The sequence below is a fragment of the Microtus oregoni genome, unplaced genomic scaffold (assembly GCF_018167655.1).
Source record: "Microtus oregoni isolate MIOR12 unplaced genomic scaffold, Mior012 000006F_ref0000085, whole genome shotgun sequence".
Taxonomy (NCBI): Eukaryota; Metazoa; Chordata; class Mammalia; order Rodentia; family Cricetidae; genus Microtus; species Microtus oregoni.
Window position 1 is genome coordinate 18933753 of NW_024543065.1, and position 25510 is coordinate 18959262.

At 41.1% G+C, this 25510-nt stretch overlaps 1 protein-coding gene across 1 annotated transcript in view; it reads left to right on the top strand.

Annotated features, from left to right (window-relative positions):
* Positions 1-1819: 1819 nt before the first annotated feature.
* Positions 1820-25510, top strand: part of Cep85l (centrosomal protein 85 like) — a 117398-nt gene continuing 93707 nt past the window's right edge. Inside the window, exons 1-2 of the mRNA XM_041653804.1 lie at positions 1820-2170; positions 19425-19583. Coding sequence (XP_041509738.1) covers positions 2098-2170; positions 19425-19583 — 232 coding nt within the window. The 5' untranslated portion in view covers positions 1820-2097. The remainder of the gene's footprint in view (positions 2171-19424; positions 19584-25510) is intronic.

Sequence of the window (25510 nt, forward strand, 5' to 3'; positions counted from 1 at the left end):
GGGAGGCAGAGTCAGGTGGATCTCAGTGAGTTTGAGGCCAGTGTGATCTACAGAGTAAGTTCCAGGATAGTAAGGACTGTCCCACAAAGGAACCCTGTCTCAAAAATCTAATGAAAAAATTCTTGGACAAAAGAGGTTGGGCGTTTAAGAATCCCTGAATTGGGCAGGTGGTGGTGGTACATGCCTTTAATTCCCAACCTCCATCCTCCATCTTTTCTTTTCCCTTACTCCCTCCTCTCTCTCTCTCTGTCTCTCTCTCTTCTTTTTCTCTTTCTTCTCTCTTCTCTTTCTCTCTCTTCTCTTTCTCTTTCTTCTTCTTCTTCTTCTTCTTCTTCTTCTTCTTCTTCTTCTCTCTCTCTCTCTCTCTCTCTCCCCCCCCCCCCCTCTCTTTCTTAGAATGCACATGGCCGGCTGAAGCAGGAGAATCAAGAGTTGGGGACAACCTGAGCTGCACATCTAGTTTCCAGAATTTGGGCTCTTTGTTAAACTATGAATCATGAAAAGATGAATATGTGGATATAGTATTTATAGTATTTTTACTTTAGTTGTTTTTTTTTTCCTTTTTGGGGGGAGGGTTCCAGACAGGGTTTCTCTTTGTAATATCCCTAGCTGTCCTGAAACTCACTTTGTAGACCAGGCTGGCCTAGAACTCACAGAGATCTTGCCTGCCTCTGTTTCCTGGAGTGCTGGAAGTGCTGGGATTAAAGGCCTATACTACCACACATGGCTTTCATGATTTTCTTTGTGAAAATTTTAATAAATATTTTTAAACCCATCCTTTTCAAGGGTTATAACCAATGTGCTACTTACTTAAATCAGAAAAGAGCCATCTCATTACCTTTTCATATTTCTGTCACATTTTAGCATCAAAGTCAGTTACACTTGACAGACACCTCAGGATTTGGAGAACTAACTGCCAGTCTACAGGAAGGAGACCTAGATGTACAACCACAGTCTGCCGCCTTTCAACAAATGTGGTGAGTAATGGAATGAATATCCTTCCAAACTTAAACCTCACAAGTTTCAAATAGTAGGTTTTTGAGAAAAATATGTAAATATTTAAGTAAATATGAAGCTTTTGTTAGCAACTTCCACAATATGGAAAAGCATCTCTGGACTCAAAGTCTAAGGGACTTGAGCTCTGGTTTACTTTATTGATATGCTAAACGCAGAGCCTGTCTCCTGCCACAGCGGTTAACCAGTATTTATTTTGTATCTACATATTGGAGAGATCATATTGCCAACAAGAAGAATTTAAAGTGAATGCTGCATCCTTCTGTCTTTTCTCAGGATGTCCGCTCCTATGTAGGGTAGGAACTGAAGTGGAGCAGAGCTCCAAGATGTGGGAGGCAGGAACAACCTCTTTTCTAGTCCCACCGTGATCCATAGTTGGTGCTCTTGGAATGCATGCTGACAATTTAACATCTGATCTTCATTCTGATTCAGATAGGGAGCCCCAACCCCACCCCATCTGGCCTCTTAATTTTAACTAGTGGTGATGAGTTGCGGGGACTACTCACACCTTCTATAAATCGTACCCCAGAAAGCGTGTATAGGAAGATAGGGCTTGGGGTCAATTTATGGCCCCTTTCTCACTTGTAGGAAACAGGACTCAGAAGTCGGGAGGTATCAGAGCGGCCTCAGAGGTGATCACCCGCGTGCTGTGGGCGAAAGGTCTCAGGCTCACCAAGCCCGCCCCAGGTCCCGCCTTCGGGCTCCGCCCCCGGGCCCTCTAGCCCCGCCCCGAGGCTCTCCAGGCCCCGCCCCTCCCGGCCCGGCCCGCCTGGCTAGGCTTCTTGCAGGGCGGAGAGTGCTGAGAGGAGCCGCAGCTGCAGATCCGCTCGGAGCGTCGGAGCCTGGGCGCTGCCGGGGATCGCGCCGCCGTCACCGGGGAGCCGCTCGCTTCCCTGGCCCGGGCCTCAGCGCAGGTCGGCTGGGCCATGGCAGCCGCCGCGCTCCCGGGCCGTCGCTGAGCAGCCGTTAAGCCGCCCGCCCGGGTCCGGCCCGCGCCGCCGCGGCCCAGGCTTTGCTCAAGTTTCCGCCCAGAAGCCGAGGCGACCGCGGGCCGCGAGCTCCCGGCTCGCCCGCTCGCCCGCTATGTGGGGCCGTTTCCTGGCCCCGGAGGCTGGCGGCCGGGACAGCCCCGGCGGGTCCCGCAGCTTCCCTGCGGGTAAGGGGGACGGCGGGCGGGTAGGGTGGCGGCCGCCGGGGTGCGTCGGGAGCCCTCGCCCTTGGGCCTGCGACCCCCGCAGGGTGACAACTCGACCCTTCTGGGCCGCTCGGCCGGGCTTTGTTGTCTCTCGTGTGGTGCGTGGCTGCCCCACGCGGGACGCGGGCGGGAAGGTCGCTGCGGTGTCGCCCGCAGCCGCTGGTCCAGGGACGCTGCTGGGGACGTGGTCGCCAGCAGCAACCCCGGGGGTTCTGCAGCTCTTAGAAAGCGGGTCGCGCGGCTGCCAGTCGCCTCCTGGGTCTCATCAGAACCCAACCACCTTTGAGCTGCGGGGTCAGGGAAACTGGGGTTTGCGGCGCTTTGCATGGGTGGAGGGGACTGTTGGACTCGGACAAGCATATCATGCGTGCATCACCCAGAAGTTGTGTAGGGGTCATCAGATGAGACTAAATCTTCTAACCTGGAATAGGAAAAGAAGGCTTAGCTTGACCATGACAAGTTATCTAACCATGACAGTCCTTAAGGGCACTTTAATCTTAACTGAGTTTGGATCTCTTTGAAAAGCTGAAAGAGACAATCCCCCCACCTCCAAACACTCAAGAGAAAGGGCCACATACCTGTATGCTTAGATATTTTTGGGTACCCGTCTTTAGTAACTCTGGTCTAGAAGTGTTTGAACTTGACTTGTGTAACTTAGAGACAGTTTACCCTTTTCCAAGTTCTGTAGACATATTTGGTAGGGGTCCTTTTGTGATGGTCTCTGCTTTTTAGGAGATACCTGGCAGGCACATTGCTACTGAAGTTTCAAACAATGGAATTCTGTGGTAGTTGAGATTCAAAACGATCTGTTTTGGTCATTCTCACAAAATTATTTTTGTTGCTACTTCATAACTATAATTTTGCTACTATCATGAATCATAATGTAAATATTTGATATGGAGACTGATACATGAGCTCCCGAAGGGGTCGCGGCCCAGAGGTTGAGAACCACTGGTTTAGACACATGTGACATACATACATACACACCAGGTTTGAATTTATTCTTTTACATTTTAGACCCATACTAGTTTTAGAAGTAATGGAGATTGGGCTAGTTGTGAAATTGGTAAAAAAATGTATGCAGGGAATTACTTTCTAAAATATTTGCTGTTTGTCATGGAGAGAGCAGTTCAGAGGTTTCTGATGCTTACCCAGTTGTCGCAGGTTCTGGCATCTAAGTGGCTTTAGTGATAGAGAAGATACTCATTTTCCCTGGGGGCCAGAAAGAGTGGTTTCCATTTATTCATATGTGTCAGAAGCCATCTGTGGTGCCTTTGTAACCTAACCTCTAAAACCTTCCTGGTGGTAATGGCGGGTGTTGGAAGTGTACCACAGTACATATGTATCGGGTCCATATCCATTGTTTTCTTCTGAGAAAGCATCTTAGAATTAGAAGTTAAGTAACTGGAAGACTTTGATGGTACAGTGGAGGATTTAGACTTTTATGATTTGTAGTATACAGAGAAAGAAAGTACTTTAAAATTTTCCTCAGATTTAAAGGATTTGGACAGTGTGTATCCTTGTAAACAGAGTTCCTTCTTGTGTTGACAGCAATAAGCCATAAATTGCGACGTTTCTTTTCAGTGAGATAATGACAATTTTCAGATTGTATACTGACAGTGGATTACTTTTATAGTAGTGGTGATGTAATTATCTTCTCCTGGAGCCAATATACATAGTTAATTATTTAAAATTATTTTTTATAAGTTATTCTGAAGTGTGGTATCTCTAGCAGATGATCCCAGCGAAAGTCAAGATAACTTATGGGCTGATTCAGGTGTCATGTAAAGCTTTTTCCCTAAGAATATGAAGAAAATGTGTGTCTTTCTCTCTTCTTCCTTCTCCTCCTTCTCCTCCTCCTCCTCCTCCTCCTCCTCCTCCTACTTCTTCTGAGAGAGGCTCTCATGTAGCCCAGGCTGGCCTTTGACATGAAATTGCAGTGAAGCCAAGACTGGCTTTGAGCTGCTGATCCTACCAACAACTGCTGGGGATCACAGGCTTGTGACATCTGCCAACCCAATCTTCTGATGGAGTTTATTGGCAATCTGATGGATTCTGAGACAGTAAATAGTTTTTGATATTAAAAAGACTGTTTGCATGGAAGAAGTGATTTCTGGGTGTTCTGAGCAACTAGGTAACTGATGACGGGAAAGCAGAGGTAATGAAATGTCAGCTTTCTGCAGGGGAGAGGACGCTGCTGCTGCTGCTGCATGAGATGGAGTAACACATGGGAGCAGTAGGCACACTTTAGAAAACACGTGCGTTTGTTTTTCCTTCTGGATTTCATTGTGTCCTTTCCTTATTCAGTTTCCCAGGTTTATGGCTAACCATGTTCTAAAAAAGCTAAAATGAAAATTTTCTTACATTTCCATGCAAGTTTACATACACATCAATACAGCTAGAAGGCTACTTTAAAATAGGATAAGTTGTGTGTCTTTTCGCACTTGAATCGAAAATCTTTCTTTTTCAGGATGTATACTATCAGAGATGGTTGAAAGATGATATATTTTCCTTAGGCTTTTGAAATCTAGAATCATGCAGTGATATTTGGAGTACTTCTAGTTACAGTGGCTATGTTCTTTGAAATAGGTCACACACATACACACACAGTTTTATTTTGAGACAGGGTCTAAATATGTAACCTAGGTTGGTGTCAAATTTACAGAAATCCTCTTACTTCAGCCTCCATGTTCTGAGATTACAGATATGGGTCACTGTTGCTAGTTTTATAAGTCATATTTAAAACTCAATATATCCAATCCTTAAAGTCTTTTGGGGTAGAGGTTGGGTGGTGGTGGCACACACCTTTAATCCCAGCACTAGGGAGGCAGAGACAGGTGGATCTTGTGAATTTGAACCCAGCCTGGTCTACAAAAGTTAGTTCCAGGACAGGCACCAAGGTACCAAAGCTACACAGAGAAACCCTCGAAAAACCAAAAAAAAAAAAAAAAAAAAAAAAAGAAAGCATTTTGGGGTAGAATATTATGCTTTTAAAACATGCTAAAAACATTAAGTTAACACTTGCATGGTATCACTTGCTCATTGCCTTGAGCTTTAAGTTTGCGTCTTCATAGTCGGTATGTCACTTACAAGCTCTTAGTGATGTCATAATGTAGTGGTCATATCTAGTAAGTAAACAAATGGTGTTTCGGCTATGGTTCTGAGTTAGCTGGCCCTAAGAGCACTCTGGTAACAATGAAAGTTAACAGCTCTGTCAACTAAGCTCCACTGGACTGCTCTTTCCTAGTAGTAGTCATTGAGGGTAGGGGTGAATCACAACTCACCAGTGAGTGATGGGTTTTATGAAAGGAGCTTGATTAGTAATTGGAATTTGATCACAGCTTGACTTGACTGAACTGCTATATTAATCTGAAGCCAGGAAATAAATGGTGAGTTGAGCTGATGACACTTATTGTTGTAAAGTTTTATATATATATATATATTATGAACAGGAAGATATTAGTTACAGTTTCTCTGTCTATAAGAAATAATGTGTCTTGAGAAGATAATGAAGACTTGCAGTCTCTTAGAGACTGCTTTATTGAATTATAGCTTAATTAGTTCCCACAAACTGTTCATTAAATAAGAAGGATGTGATCACCCAGGTAACATGTGAGCCCCAACATATTAACTGCTATTACTGCTTTAGGGATTTTAATATTTTATGCTTTAATCTTTGAAAATATTCAGAGAAGAGCAGTTTATTGTGGAAGGTCACTAATTAAGACTAGAAGTACTGGATATGGTGCTGCCTGCCTGTAATCTCAACACTGATTTACATAGCGAGTTCAGACTGGCCAGGACTACATAGTGAGACCCTGTCTCAAGAAATCCAAAACCAAACCAAAACAAACAAAATCCATGCTCAACCACCACCCCATACAAGTAGAATAGGAATGACTAGCATAATAGTAACAACACCAAATTGTTTTTTTAACTTTTATTTTGCCTATTTTTATTTAATTGATGTAGTGAATTGTTGCTATCTAGTATGGTGCTTTCCACATAAGTACATGTCTTTGTTATTAAACATTACCCATATGCCAAACTTTGTACTAGACATGGTGCTATACTGTTGCAGAACTTGAAGGTCCTTGCTATAAAGGAGCTTACGTTCTCCTGCGGAGGAGATGGGCAGTAAGTAATACATAAGAAGCTAGTTCAGCTGGTATTGCTGACAAGGAAGGAAACCAGCAGAATGACTTTGGGTAGCCTGGTCAGGCAAGGCTTCTCCCTGGAGGCTGTGCTGAGAGCTGAAGGTGCTTCACAGGAAGAGAGGTGTGTGGGCTCCAGGATGGGGCCTGAGTGGTTGCAGCACTGTCAGAACCCGAGCAGTCCTGAGCTTAGCAGAGATGAGGTGTGATGGGGAAGGCCTGATAGTAGTCTAGGACTTTTTAACTTTTTAAGGAGTCTGGTTTATTTTATTTTTTCTTTCTTTCTTTCTTTCTTTCTTTCTTTTTCTTTTTTTTTTGAGACAATGTCTCATTATGTATCCTTGGCTGGTCTACTTGCTATGTGAACAGGCTAACCTCAGACTTCTGCCTGCCTCTCCTTCCCCAGGATTCAAAGATACGGGCCACTACTCTGGGCTGGATTTCATGTGAAAGGAAGTAAGGGTGAAGGACTGTTCATGCTTTTACTTAGCGCTTGAAGCAGACGTTGTTTTGTGTACTGGGGACACATAATAAACATCTGTTGACTGAGTTTTCTGTTTGTTGACAGAGGTTTCTGTCCTGCTCGGTTCCCGTAGTCATTAAGTCCCAAAGAAATCATACAGAGGTCTACATTAATTATAAATTGATTGGCCTAATAGCCCAGGCTTCTTATTAGCTATTATAACTTATATTAGCCCAAAAGTCTTGTCTGTGTTAGCCACATCGCTTGGTACCTTTTCAGGCAAGGCAGTCAGTCACATCTTCCTTCTTCTGTGGCTGGGTCACCACTACAGACCGAAACTTCCCTCTTTCCAGAATTCTCGATGCCCTGCCTCTACTTCCTGCCTGGTTGCCCCACCTCTACTTCCTGCCTGGCTACTGGTCAATCAGTGTTTATTAAACAATTATGAGAAACAAATCTTTGTCCCACAGCAAACATCCACTGTTGTTGTTTATGAATCACTTGTTGATTGTGTAGGGGAAGAAATTGTAAAGAGGTAGAGGCAAGAATAGCAGTAGAAAGCCAATTTTTATACATTGCTGTTATCTGGTGAGAGATGATTTGAAGTAGGGCAGTTAGATGGGGTTGTGAGAGAAGAGAAATGCTTAGACTATTTGTGTGAAATAAAGCTAATAGGATTTGCAGATAATTTGGGGGTGGCAAACATGGGGCAGGAATCAAAGGTAATTATAATGGCATGTGGTCCCCCTTTTCTGCCATGGGAACTGTTGGAGGTGGGAGGAGTATAGGGAATGTCACATGTGAAGTCTGAGGACCATTTTAGAGTTTGGGTGAGATGTTGAGTGGAAACATATAGGCCACTGTGGAGATCACTGGATCTGGGGAGATAGGAGTTTCCTGTGTGTGTGTAAATGGTATTGGTTATGGGAGCTGGATGGGTCCCATGGAAAGATATGAGTGCATATAGAAGAGACATCAGAGGTCTGGACTCCGGGACACCAGTTTTCCTGATCTAGTAGGGAAAGAGGAGCGTCCAAAGTGATGAAGCAGGAGCAACCAGGGAAGTATAGGAGTAAAACCAGAAGAATGTGATGCTTGATCATTAAAGTCTCATACATCTAAGAGGTCATATCTGACAGGTCAGAAGAAAGTGGCTGAATGCTACTAATCACAGTGAGGGATTTAAAAAATACCTAAAGTGGCAGAAATTGGATAGTTTATTTCGCTGCATAAAATTGATACATAGTGTTCAAGTAATGTTGGAGTACTTAAGGTAGAGCCACTGCCTCTTTGGGCTTGCCTGTGACCTCCAGTTTTTAGAGAAGTATCCTGGACTTTCCTAGGACAAATGAGTTTCTTGGGATGGATGCTTTGATTGACTGATGTTTCTCAGATCATCTGCCTGGTGTTAACAGTGTTCTCTTCCATCAGAATAGGAGATCTTCCCTCCCTCCCTTCCTCCCTCCCTCCCTCTCTCCCTTCCCTTTTTTCTTTTTTTATTTGAATAAGGTTTTGCTATGTAGCTTTTGCTGGCATATAACTTACTATATAGACTGAACTAGCCTGGAACTCAGTGATCTGCTTGCCTGCCAAGTGCTGGGTTTAAATGTGTGCACCATCACACAGGCTTTGATGTTACTTTTATCTCATGCTTTTATTAACTGTTGTCTGGACAGATACTCTCATTTGATTTTTCCCTATGATTTGTTAGAGATTTACTAGGTAGTGCCAACATTCAAATCACTGCTTGGCTAATCACTTAAGTGTATTGCTAGCTAGCTTTTACATCTAGAATGAACCCATCTCCATTATTTTATAATTTATTTTGATGCTTGTGACCTACTGGCAAGGTTTCAACATGTCTGTCTCTGGCCGTGGCTCCATGGCTTCTCTCCGACTCCACCTCAGTTTAGTTTGCCCACCTAGCTAAGTTCTGCCCTGCTATAGGTCCAAAGCAGTTTCTTTATTCATTAATGGTAATCACAGCACACAGAGGGGACTCCCTCGTTGTTGTAGGCTCTCAACTGAACTGCAGCTTTTAGTTATCCTTAGAAGTGGAATATGTGTCCTGTTAAAGTTTCTACCAGTTGGATGCGTTGTTTTGTAAAAGTAAAGATCACGTGCCTGCCTGTCCACCTTAAGAATCATACCTGTAGCAGCATTGCACTGGCTCTGAAGAATTACACCTGTGGCAGTGCTGCACTGGCTCTAAAGAATCACACCTGTGGCAGTGCTGCACTGACTCTAAAGAATCACACCTGTGGCAGCTTTGCACTGGCTCTGAAGAATCACACCTGTGGCAGCTTTGCACTGGCTCTGAAGAATCACACCTGTGGCAGCTTTGCACTGGCTCTGAAGAATCACACCTGTGGCAGTGTTGCACTGGCTCTAATGCCCTTCTAAAGTTTTCTTGTCACTGCAGAAACTCACTTCTTAGTTGAATAACATTAAAGATAGCTTCACTGGAAAGTGAATGCTTAAATTTGGAGAACTGAAAAATTATAGATATTTATGTTTTCTCAGAATTTAAGTTTTGATTTATTTCTGCATTTAGATTTATTACCCATAGTACTTATGTTACTAAGTATTAGAAAATTAAGAATTATTGAGGAATAGTTTGCCTACACTTTCAGTGTAGACTACATATAATAAAGGTAGCCTTCATAGCACTTTTTGTTTGAGCAGTTGTTTAGGAAAGTTGATTTTGGTGTTTACTTTCTTTTTTACACAGACATAACTTGCTGTCATAAGAGTGCTTTCTGTATGAGGTGGTGCTGTGAAATGCTGTCTAAGACAAGGGCAAGCTAGTGGAGCCCCACTGCTGTGCTCCCTTACACGTGGGTGTTTTCATTGGCAGCCTCTCAGGGATTTCCAGTTCCTGACAGAGCAGAGGCTATGAGAAAATGTACATGGTTCTGATTCTGCATAGTTGCCGAAATACCTGTTGGAATATGTGTTTTCACATAACCAGACAGTAGTGGCCTTCCTGTCTGTACACTGATATCAACTGCAGGTAGTACTTTCATAGAAGAGTTAGTCATATCTGTGTTGGTTGGTAAGGGTTGCTTTTTGTAAGAAAACTTGATGAGGACTTGTTTGGAATTCATAATTTTTTTATGAAAGGCAAACTGTTATCTGATTATTTTTAAATAGAGATATTTTAACAGCCTAGACCAACTTTAAGACTCTAATAATAGAATTGAAAATAAGGAAATTCATAATCATATTCAAAGCATCTGCTTTTGTAGTACCTTTTGTGGTCATGCTTTAAAAATTATTTGCACTACTTGGTTATAAGAAACTTTTAACCTTTTCATATTTACATTTTATTAATTGTGGTGGTTTGAATGACAATAATCCCTTCCCATAGACTCATAAGGAATGGCTTTATTGGAGGAATAGGTGTGGCCTTGTTGGAGGAAGTATGTCACTGAGGGTGGGCTTTGAGGTTTCGGATGCTCACGCCAGGCTCAGTGTGTCTCTTCTTGTGTCTGTGGATGCAGACGTAGAACTCAAGATTCTCCTTCTCCAGTACCATGTCTGTCTGGTATCTCTATACTTCCTACCATGACAACAATGAACTAAATCTCTGAAACTGTAAGCCAGTCCCAATTAAGTGATTTCCTTTACAAGTGTTGCCATGGCCATGGTAATAAAAACCCTAAGACATTCATAGAAACTTTATTTTAATCAGTTAAACAATAAATTATTTTTTTTGTTTTATGAGACAGGGCTTTAATGGAGCTCACTCTGTCTCAAGCCTCATGATGTAGCTGAGGCTGCTCTTAAAGTCCTGATCGTCCCATCTCCATCTTCTAAGTAGAAGATTACAGGAGTGTGTCAACCCCATTCTTGACTTTTAAGTTTCCTTTTTAATTGGAAAAATGCACACATATATCAACATATTTTGACCTAATAGATTCTGCAGAAAGATTTAATCGTGCTAATTAACATTCTCAACTTTTTGTAATGATACTGTCAAAAATACTAGCATATTTTGATATATATATATATTATTATTAACTCATCACTATGAAGAACAAAAAGTCTCCAATGCTAACTTTTCCAGTTTAAATGAAACTTTGTGACTTTGATCAGTATTAACCTTTCTCTGTCCTCTTCCCCCTTCCTATTTAGAAAGCCACATCTACTAGTTACTGATTACTTAGACATTGATCTAAATTTTACATGCAAGAAAGCCAGTTAACTCCCAGCTAATTAGATTTTAATGTACTATCTGACTAGCTAATGTATTTATATGAACATACCACTTACTAATTGGATGCTGCTCCTTTATCTTAACTGAGTAAAGACCCATCTTCAAAGACTAATGTGATTCCCATTTTGAAACTGATCTTGTTTTACTTTTTTCTTTGGCCTAGAATTTGACCTCCAGTCACAGTTCCTGTCTGTACTGATCTTTTGATCTCTTTGTGATTGGAGGAACACAGCCTCTTAATGACCCTCCCCTCTTTGTCTTTTTTTTTTTGTTGTTGTTATTTTGTTTTGTTTTGGGGCAGTTTTAAAGATACTTGTTTTTTTATGTATATGTATGCAGGTATATGCATATGAGTTCATGTTTTTGGGGAGGTCAGAGGCATGGGGTTCTCTGGAGTGAGAGAAGACTGAGCTGCCTGATGACAGGTGCTGGGAAATGAACTTGGGTCTTTTGCAAGAACAGCAAGGGCTTTTAACTCTTAAGCCCTCATAAATATTTTAAAAATATATTTTGCATTAATTCTTTGACTATTTCATATGTGCTGTGATACATTTTGATCATATTTTCCCGTTTCCTTAACTCCTCCCAGATCCAGTGTCTAGCTCCCCTACCACCTTCCCGCACTTTCCTTCCAATTTGGCTTCTCTTCTTTTTAAAAGTAGTTCACTGAGTCCTATTTGTGCTGCCTGTTTGGGTGTGGGGCTCTTTACTGGGACAGGGTTGACCTGTGAGTATCTACACCCTAAGAAAAACTTACTTTCCCTCCCTATATTAAGAATATTTTCTATATCGTTTAGTGCTTTTTTGTGTGTGAGAGACGTTTTATGTTTTTTGACCTATTTGAGACCGCTTTCTCATAATTCTTAAGAATTTTGACCATCAAATCACTATTTTTTAAAAGTACTTTTTAAAAAGTGCTTTGACAAATATTTACTGGTTTTTAAATAGATATATAAATGCATACTAGGTCAAGGGATAGTCGAAAATATCTTGGATTTTAAAATAAACAGAACTTCTTAACAAAGTTCTTGTTTTAATCCTTCTTCTAAAGGGAAGGATATTTTTGTAGGGCTTCCAAAATTCTAATTTTATTCAGTGAACATTTATTGGATATCCAGCTCACAATGACTTCATTTGTTGACACTCTGCCTGAGTGCAGAACTCCCAGGCTAGTTGGGGACACTGAGATAAAAAGTTTGTTCTTCACTTTCCAGTTTGAAGTAGAAGAAAGTCATGTGTGAGAGTTAATACTCGCCAGTTAATGCTGTGAGAGAATTTAAAGTGCAGTTTGGGATGAACAAAGCAGTAGTCATTCAACGCTAGTGGAAGAACCGGGAGGAAAGAGCAAGTAAGTCCTTTAGAAAGTTACAAGAGAGAAGGGAAAAGCAGTTGCACTTAGAGAATAGGCCAGTCTGTGTGGGAAGAGGTAAGGTGCCTGGCTGTTGTGTTTGGCTGGGGAGCTCGATGGTGAGGAGCGCTGGAGCTGCAGAGTGTGACCTGAGATGTCCAGCTGGTGAAGATCCCAATCAGAGTTTTCTTACTGTGCCCTCAGGGACCCGTAGGTTGTGTCAGCAGGAGCACGGCACAGACGCGCCTGCCTCTGAAGTTCTTTTTGATAGATGTGGAGTGGCTGCTTTGACAGTTACTCCAGTAGGAGTGGAGCTTCCTGGGACTGATTACTGCTTTCAAGCTGCGCAGTGGGATCTGTGACAGCAGTGGAGGTGCCGTTCAGAAACCATGAAGTGTTCGGGGTGGGGGTGGTTGGCTCTATGGGTTATTCCGGGGCCTTGTTCTTTGACCTGTGCATACCTAAATTTCTGTCACATCAACTGAAGATTTAAGGGAGTTGGAGATTTATGGGAGCTGCCTGAAGCTTGGGACAGAGTATTTCTATTTTTTAATTTTTAAAAAACAATTTAGTTTTTAAAATGTAAGATATTTATGCTTTTGTGGTGTAAGGTCTGTGTGGGGAAGAGGTAAGGTGCCTGGCTGTTGTGTTTGGTATTTTCTGTTTTGCTCTATTTTTTTAAAAAAATATTGTTGTCTAAATTGATTTTAAAACCCATTAATGGCTAGCAATTTATATTTTGAAAAACACTGCTGGGTGGTGGTGGTGCACGCCTTTAATCCCAGCATTGGAAGGCAGAGGCAGGTGGATCTCTGTGAGTTCGAGGCCTGGTCTACAATAGCTAGTTCCAGAACAGGCTCTAAAACTACAGCGAAACCCTGTCTCAAAAAAAAAAAAAAAAAAAAAAACAAAAACAAAAAAAACCAACAACAACAACAACAACAACAAAAAAACCCAAAAAAAGAAAGGAAAAAAAGAAAAGAAAAGAATACTGTGGTGGAGGTAGAAATAGGAGGATTAAGAATTCAAAGAGCTCAAGGCCATTCTCAGGTGCATAGAAAGTTCCAAGCCAGCCTGGGCTAGTGAGGCATCCATCCCCCGCCCCCCCAAAGATTGTAATTTATTTTATGATTTGTGCTGCACATCCAGCATTTAATGAAAACTTGTCTGCCTGCTTTATCATGTGGTGTGTTTGTTTTCTATGGCTTAGTGTGTCATCAGTTGAGGAGTAATGTCTCTGTCACCCTAAGTGCAGTTATAGGTGTGCTTATACTTCATGGAAGACTTGGTGCAGAAGCTGTGCTTCAGACACACTCAGAAAATCACATACAGCAGGAGGCTCTTCTGCTGCCCAGCATCTTGTGTTTCTTTGGGAGAAATGCTAGTGTTTTGTCTTATCCCCAGGCATTCCCAGGAGGTGAAACTAGTATTGGAAAATGAATCATAAAGTCTTCTGTTCCAGTGTGTGGGGTCATTAGTTTTAATATCCTTGGAGCAGTGTTTGTGAGAGAGGAGTCAGAATGCCCCAGAGAGCCTCTATGGTCTCTGCCTAGCCACTGCTGTGCCCTCAGGTGTGGGTTATATCGGGTTCAGTGTGGCTGCTGGGAACTGAATTAAGGCCCACATGCTACGGAGTAAGTACTTTACTGACTGAACCGTCTCCTCAGTCCTTAATTTTTTCCATCTTTTGTTTCCAGGTTATTTTGTGTGTATTCATGTACAGTTTGTATTTTTAACAATTTAATGATATATGAAATGTATCTTTATCATGTCCCCCTTCATCTCTCTCTCCCACTTGTCCCCAGTACTCCCCTAACATGGGCTTTTCTCCCCTTCATGTCATCTTCCTTTTTGTTTCATAACCCAATGAGTTCAGTTTGTGCTACTAACCTGCACATGGACAACCGACCAGTGGCCACATCGCAAAGAGAAATGTCTTCTCATCTCTCAGTAGCCATCAATTGACAATAGCTCCTCAGCTCTCAGCTAGGGTGGAGTCTCATGATCCTCCCCACCCCCACCCATTGCCCATATATAGAATTATTGGTTGGTAGTCTGGTCTTCTGCAGGTAACTCTAGCTTCTGTGACTGTGGCTGGAAACCAGCCTTTCACCAATCCTGTATTTCTAAATACTTGAATTTCAGTAGTTTATGTTATGATATAATCAATTTATTCCCTTTCTAGGAGAGAATATCCTAAGACATTAGTTAAGTAGCCTTTAAATGACTAAGTTATTAGTCATATTAGTGGTGAGCATTTTAAGAAATAAGACTTTTTAAAAATAATCTAAGTTAAACTGTAGTGATTCAAAGTAAAATAAAAGTGTGGAAGTAAGAGCAGTTACCGGCAGTCTTGGTATCTAGAGAAAATTCCCAGCAGTGTTTGCGTGAGTTTCTTCCTAGTCCTCCGTGTTTTCTTCATTTGATGCTGAAGTAAGAACTGGGACCAGTGGCCTTTGTGCAAACTGTTTTCCTGCCTTGGGGAATAGTCATAGAGATTGGTGACTGTGATGTGATGTGAGATCTGAGTTCAGAGAATTCCCAGACAGGGTGAAACCTGAGGTTGTGAATTTCCTTTGTGTCAAGTTCATCCTATTTAAATTGACGACGTAAGCATTTTAGATCCTTAGTGCCAGTATTGTTTGTTTTACATTTATTTCCCTATTTATTGTGTGTGCATTTGTATGTGTGTGAGTACTTCCTAACCAGGGCAAGTGTGGAAGCCAGAGGATGACTTATGGAGTTGGTTCTCCTTCTACCATGTGGGTTCTAGGATCTGGGGGACCAAACTCGGGGTCAGGTGTCCTGGCAAGCACCTTTCCTTGCTAAACCGTCAGGTCCCCAAAAAACAAAACAAAACAAAATAGTCAAAGTTCTGTTCCTTTTGTCCTTTCATTAATTGGAAATAGTTTTTAAGGAACTGTTTTTTGTCTGGAGGTCCACTTTTCCAGATTTTAGAATTTACACATTCCTATTTACTCTTTTAAAGTGGTTTTTGTTTGGTTTTTGATACAATTTCTTCCGATCCTCCTGCTAGGATCATACTATGCCCATGCCATCCTCCTCCTCCTCCTCCTCCTCTTTCTCTTCTTCTTTCTCCTCCTCCTCCTCCTCTTCTTTTTCTTCTTTTTTTTAATACAGTTTTTTTTTTCTCTGTGTATAACAGAGAAACAGTTCTGGCTGTGCTGGAACTAGCTCTTGTAGATCAGACTGACCTCTAACTCATAGAGATCCACCTGCCTCTGTCTCCTGAGTGCTGGGATTAAAGGTTTGTGTCACCACCACCTGGCTCTTTTTTTTTTTTTAATGTACACATTAACACTGTCTTTAGGATATATTGTTCTTTGTTCCAATATTTTGGCTAAGTTGCCTTTTGGATTTCACATTAATTATTTATCAGTGAGCCTGGATTTTTTAAAAATAATTTCTCTTTAATCTGTGTATTTCTTAGATTTATATTTCTCTTTTATCCATTTTTTTTTTATTTTTTGAGGGGATGTTGAAGTTTATTTACACTCTTTATAATGACATTTAGTTAAAAGTTGATTACTTTGTCCACATCATAGTGGCATGTTTTTGTGTTTGAATAAAAGTCAGAAGTAGAGTTTAGAAAGTTAGAAATTATGAAGTCGTTTCACTGAACAACTAATTCAGGAGGTTCTTCTACACTGAATGCCCCTAAAACGTGATGACTGGACCTAACATAAGAATGGTGCACATGTAGGGGAGACTGCCTTCAAGGATGGTCTTTCTCTCTTCTGGTGGCAGGCAGCTTGTGGCTGGAGCTCAGACAGCTGTCTTCTCACGGACACACATAATGATCCTCTGCAGTGTGTGGTGTCACTGAGCATGCTTATTTGGCAGGAATACTGAAATTCATTCATGACTTGTGACATTTTAAATTTATAACGGGCTTATAGCCCATTTAAATCAAGAAACACCTGTATTCTTTTGTGATTGAAAGAAGTTAGAGTTTCTAGAAATGAGGGTGGAATGTTTTAGACCATTTGTTTTTTCTAATTTTAAATGCATTTCCTTTGGTATGTACTAGGTTCTAGGTATTGAGGTTGCACTCATTTGCTTTGGAAGTCTGTTGATCAGGTTATATTGAAGTACAGTGAGGGAAATTGTAGGTTCTGGTCATTATTCTAATAGTTTTCCTAGTTCTCGCAATACTGCATTAGTGTTTCCCAAAGAAGTAGATCCAGTAGATTATGATTCTAGGAATTATCTTAGAAGCATACTGACAAAGACCCCAGATCTGGTGAGTTGGTAAGTTGCTGAGGATATTGTTCTAGCCTTGGCCAACAAGCTCAACGCCAGGAGACCTGTAGTGATGAGGCTGCTGGCAGGCCTGTTTTTCGTCCAGCCCGGCTCCCGCACAGCTAGCTTAGCACCTGAAATAACAACACACAAATTGTGTTCATTTAAACACTGCTTGGCCAATTAGCTCTAGCTTCTTACTGGCTAACTCTCACATCTTGATTAACCCATTTCTAACAATCTGTGTAGCACCACGAGGTGGTGGCTTACCGTGAAGATTCCAACCTATGTCCATCTTGGGCCGGAGTTTCATGCCCTCTTCCTCACTGCCTTCTTCCTCCCAGCATTCTGTTCTGTCTTCCCTGCCTACCTATGTTCTGACCTATCAGGCCAAGCAGTTTTCTTTATTAATTAACCAATGAAACAACAGATAGATAGAAGACACTCCTACATCAGAGACCTATGATCCATTTCGAGTCCAAACATAGAAAAAGCCTGTGTTTTAGTTCAGAGGTCTTCATGGCTTAAAAAAAATCTCTTAGTAAGCTTTTTATCTATTTAGGCCTTCAGTGGATTGGATAAAGTCTGTCCACAATGAGGACAGCAGAGTCATTCACCAAGTCTACCAATGTAAATGTTACCTCAGACCAAAAATACCCTTACAGAAAGGTCTGTCCAGGGCCAGTGAGGTGGCTCAACTGGGAGAGGCACTCCAGCTCAGCCTGGAGACTAGTGTGACTCCCCAGGACCCATATGGTAGGAGAAAGCCATCCTTGCAAATTGTCTTCTGTCCTCCACACTGCGGAGTGCACACACATGAGTCTCTAAATTGTCTTCTGTCCTCCACACTGTGAAGTGTACAAACACGAATCCTTCTCTCTAAATTGTCTTCTGTCCTCCACACTGTGAAGTGTACAAACACGAATCTTTCTCTCTAAATTGTCTTCTGTCTTCCACACTGTGAAGTGTACAAACATGAATCTTTCTCTCTAAATTGTCTTCTGTCCTCCACACTGTGAAGTGTACAAACATGAATCTTTCTCTCTAAATTGTCTTCTGTCCTCCACACTGTAGAGTGCACACACACAAGTCTTTTTCTCATGTGCACACATATGAGTCTTTCTCCCTTTTTCTAAATAAATAAGTGGAATAAAATTTTTTTTTAAGAAGTGTTTGTCCAAATATATAAGCACCCTATGGCCCAGTGGCACACTCAAGATCACATACAAAATTAACCATGACTCATATTTGACATCGTTCAAGTTGTATCTGCCATATAGTGAAACTGAGATTGTTTTTCTATGGAAAAAGAAATCTGAAAGACTTTTGTGTCTCTCTTATCCTCAAAAAAAGAACCCCTCAGTAAAGCTTTTAGGAATTACTGTATTGTAAACATCTTGGCTTGCTGTTATGTGCTCTAGGTTGGGCAAGCCTTTCCTCCAAATAGAGGAATGAGCAGGATGAATCATTTATTATGAGCCAGTTAAAATTTTGAGACTATTTTACTGTGCTGTTAAAAATTTAGCAAAAGCTAATTGTTTTCTTGCTCGAATTCTGTCATGAGTTTTTAGTTTGGGGAAAGTACATGAAAATATATTCAGCAATGAGATTGTAAAATCCAGTGTGAAGTCCCACACTTTAGTATAGCTATTCTAACTGTATAGATGTTCATTGAGATATCGGATAGACTTTGGTTGGGTTAATTTTGGTGTGTGATGTTTTTTATTTGAAACTTTTTCTTGGTTTTGTTTTTTTTTCGAGACAGGATTTCTCTGTATAGCAGCTCTGGCTGACTTGGAACTCACTCTGTAGACCAGGCTGGCCTCGAACTCACAGAGATCCTCCTGTCTCTGCCTCCCAAGTGCTGGGATTAAAGGCATGCGCCACTGCTGCTTGCCTCTATTTGAAACTTTTAAATGAAGTTTTAGTAAACAGTTTAGCAAAAGACAATTAAAGGAACAAAAATTCTGTTAAGAGATAAGTTACAGTAGAAACTTTTTAAAAATAATCTTCCATGAGTAGCCTATTCAATATCTCTTGATCATTCATAGGATTCATCTAGACCCTCCCTGAAGTCAGCTTACAGCTAAGGCCTGTGTGTGGAATCAGAGGTCTTGGACTGAAATATTCTAGGACAGGCTATTGACATTTGAAGGTAGATTTAGCTTTCTGGGTTGTTTTTGGGAACCTGTCTCAGTGGTCTAGGTGGGCCTCCTCATTGTGTGGTTGAAGCTGTCCTTGAGCTCTTAGTCTCCCTCCTTGCCTGCACTTCCCAACAGCTGGGATTACAGGTGTGCCCTAGCACATTGGGCTAGATAGGATTTGTTTCTTTTTATTTTTTACTTATTTGACATAGGGTCTCACTAAGTATTCCTGGTTGTCTGGGAACTTCCCATGTAGATTAAACTGGCTTTGAACTCAAAGAGATCTGTAAAATCTACCTGCCTCTGCCTCTTGAGTACTAGGATTAAAGTCATGTGCTGTCATGATTTTGATTTAAATCAGTTAGCAATCCATCTTCAAAGTTCAGCAAGTAGAGGAGGAAAACAGCTCAGTGGTCAGAAGGTAAAGAATCAGCAGCATTCAGTTGTCATCCTGTGATATGCAGTTTATTTGATGAATTTTGATCTTGTTGGATATTTTTATTTTGGGTAAAAAATAACCTCTTAAATACTATGTATATTTTCTTATAAGGTTAAAAAAAACCCTACTTTTGCCTTCTCACAGATACTGCACATGTGCTAATTTTGTATTTTTTCCCTTTATAGGCTCAGATTATTCATCAGCATGGTTACCTGGTAATGAGTCATTGTGGCAGGCCACAACTGTTCCATCTAGCCATCGGAATAACCATATCAGGAGACACAGTATAACTTCTGACAGTGGGGACACTGGCATTGGCACTTCCTGTTCTGACAGTGTGGAAGGTAAGCTAATGGAGAGGAAGGTAAGATAATGGAGAATGTTATGAACTGAGATTATTCAGATGATGATTCTAAAGATTTTAAAGGAGTGTTTGTGTTGCTGTTAGTACTCAGTGTTGCTACATATAAAATATTAAATTCTCTGTTTATATTACATTTTACCCTGCATCAAAAAAGGTTTTTATTTTTCTTTATGTGTATTTTCAGAGCTGCAGTAAAGTTGATTGAAGATGAAAGTGTTTTTCCATATATTCCCCGCCCCCACCCATGTACACTCTTCCCTATTAATGCTGTCTGAACAGAGCACATTCATCACTATGATGAGCCTGTACTGCCACTTCTTGATGTATTAGTTATTTTCTGTTGCTGTGATAAGACACCGCGACCAAGGCAGCTTCTAAGAGAGAGAGAGAGAGCTTCTTTTGGGCTTACAGTTCCAGAGAGTGAGTGTCTGTGAAGAGGGGTAGAGGTAGTGGGTGGTAAACGGCTAGAGCAGTAGCTGGGAGTTCACATCTTGAGCCTTAAATAGGAGGCAGAAAGTGTACTGGAAAGGGCGTGAATCTTTCAAAACCCTCATTCCACTCCCAGTGACTCTTCTCCTCTAACAAACAGGTGCCTCCTAATCCTTTCCAAACATTTCTACCAAGTATGAACCAAGTATTCAAGCATACAAACCTGTGGGGCCATTCTCACTTTAATGTGTCGAAATCACAGGCTGACAAGAAATCTTCACTGTTAGCTCGAGAGTTTTGTATTACATAGGGCACTCTTCTGAGCGGGCAGATCTTTGAGGGCATTTTCAGTATAGTTTAACTGAGGAAGGAAGACCTGGGTCCTGGACTCAACAAACAAAAGAAAATAAAAGACAGGCGAGGACTGGCATTCCTCTTTCTCTGCTTTCTCATTTGCCCAGGATACCCCCCACAACCACAGCTGTGAGCCACGTATGCCACCATGTTTTCTCTACTGTTATGGTTAGTTTTTTTTTCTTTTCCACAAGACAGGGTTTCTCTGTAGCTTTGGAGCCTGTTCTGGAACTAGCTCTTGTAGACCAGGATGGCCTCGTACTCACTGAGATCTGCCTGCCTTTGCCTCCTGAGTGCTCGTGTTATGGTTACTTTTAAATGTCTACTTGTCACAACTTAGAATCTCCTGTAAAGAGAGTCTCAGTTGAGCTAATTGTCTTTATCAGGTTGGTGTATGGATATGTTGGTGAGGGACTAATTTGGTTGTTAATTGCTATAGGAAGACCTAGCTCACTATGGGTGGAACCATCCCCCAGGCTGGGCCTTAAATTGAAAAAGTAAAGAGAGCTAGCCACAGCCAAGCAATCAGGCAGCACAAGAATCTTTTTCTCTCTGCTCTTGACTGTAGATGTGATACAACCAATTGTCCCAAGCCCCTTCCTGCCTCACTGTTTTCCCTCAATCACGGACTATAAGCCAAATGAGCACTTTCTCCCCTGAAGTGTTGTCTTTTAGGCTGTTTTTTCATGGCAACAAAAAAGAAAGTAGGACACCTACCATTTTGGTGTGATCCTTCCCAATGCATTCTTCCTGTCTTGTTTCTTGTCAGGCATTTGATCACGGCAATGAGAACAGTAGCCAAGACACACCAAATCTATAGTTCAGATTAAGGTTTTCTCAGAATTGTATGCCCCTGGAACTTGGAAGAATTTATAAAAAACATGTATGTGCCATAATGTATCATTCAGAGTAGCTTTAGTGCCTTATGAACCTCCTGCCTACTTGTCTCTCCCTATGCATAGCTCCAATCTCTAGTCTTGTGCAAGTTTTGTGATGAATTCATGGGTATAAGAGCCATGTTATGACTAAAAGGTTTTATTTTTATATCAGGAATGACTATTGGATTTTATCAAATGGGTTATCTATGTGTACTCTATCATGAGTTTGTTCATATGGTGGTGGATTTTACTGCCTGATGTGTCACGTTTTCATAGATGTGCTACCAGAGAGCATACATCACTTGACTTCCCAATACCAGAAAACACCCTGTATCATCATGTACTTTTAAAAGCATTTATTGCTGAATTCTGTTTGCCTTTACTTTGTTAAGGATATGTGTATATGTGTGGATAAATGTTTTTCTTTTTTTCCATTTTTGTTATCAGGCTTAATACTACCTTTAAAAAATGAATTGGTTAGGTATTTCTATTTTCTGAAAGTCTTGGAAAAAGTTGTGTATTTTAAAATTATTTTCTTGAGTCTAGAGCTATAGATTATTCTTGGAAATTTTTGAATTTTGCCATTTTCTCAATAGTTACAGAGTTAGTAAAATTTTTCACATTAGATGAGTTGTGATAATTCTTTTAGAGGAAATTGCCCACTGGCTTATTTTGCCTGTCAAGTGTGTATGTGTTCTAGCATTCTCTTGCGATCAGTTTGATATCTGTAGGTTTTATGGTGATAGTCCCTACTCTATTTATTTTTAAGTTTTAGTTCTAGTTTGCCAATTTCACTGATCATATAAAACAACCATATCTTTATTTTTCATTTTAGTGTCAATTCTTTCTGATTTTTCTTAATTCTTTTCTGCATGTTTGGTTTAGTTTCTTATGGTAGGAAGTTAGATTTTGAGACTTTAAATGCTCCCTCCCTCCCCTCCCTCCCTCCTCCCTCTCTCCAGCACCACAACAAATACATGAGGAATCAGCCTGTTCAGAGCAAAGGTTTATTTCATCCACTGTTTGCAAAGCTATTGTCCATTGTTCAGTGGCCTGTGTCTATTAGGCTTCAACTGGGGGTCACAACGACAGATGGCATGCTAGAGCAAAACTGTGCACCTCATGGCCAGGAACTGAAAGATAATAGCCTTCTGGAGGGCAGGCATAAAGCTGTCTCTTAGGAACATTCCCTTCCCCAAATTAAAGTTTCTACCGCTTTTCAGTAGTATCAAGCTGGGCATCTTGCAAACCTTTACCCATGGGGCTTTGGTATGTTTGAGATGCAAAGTACATTCTTCCTCTGGTCCCAAAAGTTATATGTATCTCACACTGTTAAAAATATTTAGTTAAACTGTAAAAGAATCCCCTAGATTTTAACTGTTTTTCATTGCTCAAAGATCTAAATTCAAAGCTTTCTTTTGTAACCTATTTGTGAACCCTTAGAAAAAAACAAAAGATAAAGGTTCAGCTTCTCTGATATAATGATATAAGATGCACAAAGCAAATATTCCTATATTAAAAGGAGAACAGAGGAATGGGAAGAAAGACTTGGACAGAACAAGACTAGAAGCCGAAGGCAGTGTGGCAAACCTTGAATATTAAACTTCCATGTCTGATGTTTAGGGTACATATTAGGGTGTGGGCTTCTGAGTCTAGAGTACCTGCAGACTTACAGCTATATTTGTAGCCCGCATGGCCACTCTTGATCTGACTGCACACTGCCTGCAGCTTTCTGCAGCAGGCTTTCTACATTGCTCTCATCTATTGTCCCACAGTTTCCATCCTTCGAAGCCTTAGCTTTTATTTCGGGAAGTGCTTTTAGGGATTCTGTGTATACCACACACCCCATAGACTGTTCTTTGCTTCAGATTCTCGTGTCTGTTTGGCTAAAAGCGTCTAGTTGTGTGCACGCAGTGCCCAAGTACATAGCTATGTTGACATTTCCTTACTTAAGCTGTGTCATCGCCTTTAAACTTGGACCCGTAAAAAGAGTCAGGACAAAATGAATCTGATTCTTGCTGTGGTAACAGAGTTGCCTATAATCTAGATCCCAGCCATGTCCTCATTGCTACCTGAAACCTCCAAAATATAGGCCTTGCTGACACATTCTTGTCAGCATTCTGGTTGGAGCCCTTTTCTATAATTGCTTATTAAACACTACTTTTAGGACTTGAAGCTTTCTCTAACCTGAATGTTTTCCTGTGAGCTGGGCATGGCGACACACACCTATAATCTCAGCACTCAGAGGTTAAAGCAGGAAAATTGCCATGAATTTGAGGTCAGCCTGGGCTATATGCTAAGACCTTGTTTCAAAAAAAAAATATCCAAGCAAATAAATAGATAAATGGGAACTCTTAACGTAGGATAGTCCCATACATAGCCTTTCTAAGGTGTGAAACATACAGCAAAGATAGAGACCCCTTCTCTAAGTACCCAAAGAGGAAAGCCACCTTTCTTTATAGGTGATGGTTTCTGCTACTGTGACAAATACTGAAACTAATAGCTTCACCCCAAGATCTCTTGGGCTCATCCCTTTAATTAAAGCAGCACAACATGGGAGGAGTGTGTACAGAGTAGAGCTGTGAAGTCTGGGAGTGGGTAGAAGGAGGAGGGAGGGGAAGAGGAGCTGGAAAGGCAGGGCAAAGAGGACTCCATAGAGGACACTTAAGTTTAAAGAACCTCTCAATACTGCCCTCGGGGGACCAAGGCTCTAAAACATGAGAGCTGGACACTCGTGAGACTCCAAATGCTGATGGAGGCATTTGCCACTAAGCCCACGCTTAGTTCAGGCCTTGGAACACATATGGAGAAGAGAACCGACACCCGTAAGTTGTCCATTGACCTCTACACACTGAGGCATATACCCTTCCCCTAGACAAACAGCTAAAATGTGATACTTATGGGGACATTTAAGATCTAAATTGCAACCTCTTCCTCTCAGAAACTGCTTTACCTGTGTTCCACAGAGTTTGAAGTTTGTATTTTGATCTTTATTCAGTGGAGTGTATTTGTATGTGTAATAGTTTAAATATTTATTATTTTACATGTGTGTTTTGATGGCACATATATAAGTATATCACATGCCCTTGAATTCAGAAGAGGGTACTTATGAGCTACCATGTGAAGGCTGGGAACTGACCCGTGGGTCAGCTGCAAGAGCAATGTGTTCAGTATGTTTCATACTTTGTGACTTCCTCTGCGCCGTAGAATTATGTAGTGTGTGTTGATTTATTTACCTACTGTTTACTACCTGACTTAATTAGGTATTGTTCTTGCCATAGAAAGGAATGGGATACTGGTCCCTTATTTTCAATTGGATGCTCTCTTTTGATACCCAAAGGATAGAGGGGAGCACTTTTCTTACTGATGGTTGGGTAGGTGTGCAATAGAATCTAGATTTTCCTGGGTAACTTCACTGACCCCAGTGTGGATTGCTTCTTACCATCTGGAGGTGATGGATGTTCAGAGTCTCTGTGAGGGTAGTTCTCCTCTGCCATTGTGTGTGTGTGTCCCCGCATGTGTGCGCACTCAAGGGGCATTCATCCACACTTGGATGGGGATGAGGCTCCAGTCTCCATGTGTGGCCTTCTATGATGTCACTGTTGTAAGGTTCTTGGATGCTTTAATTGCAACTTGGAAAGATTGAAAACTTAGGTTTCTCATTTGGCATTAGTTGGTGAGGGCGCGGGTTAGACTACACTGTTTTCTGTGTTGTTGGTTAGTGAAAGGGGGTTACCACATAGACTCTGTCTCCTTGGTGCATTTTTCTTTGTTCTTGGACTGAAAGGAATGAGCTTTTATGGTGTTTTTTTGGGCAGTTCCTCTTTGTCATTTTAGAATTCTGGCTTTGCTGTTCCTAAGTCTTAGAGCTGTGAGAATAAAAAGAAAAATTAAAGAATGACGTATTTCCTTGTTCCCTGTTTCCAAGGTTCCTGGATGATCTGCCTTCTTTTGCTAACCTTTCTGGTCTTGTGTTGGTTTTATGTGTAATATTCAGTACTTTTAGTTGTATCTAGACAGCAGTATTGGGAAAGTATTTTTCTCTTCTTTCACTGCTTTTTTTGGTAAATCATGTTTAAATATTACTAGCTCTCATAACTTTGCTCTCAGTCCATAGGATATTGATTTCATTGTCAGTTTGCATAAGAATATTTCTAACTTTAACCTTTGTAATACTTCTTAAAGTTAGAAAATAAAAGATACATAGAGTAAAATTTTAAAATAAAACTGATTATATTGGTAACAC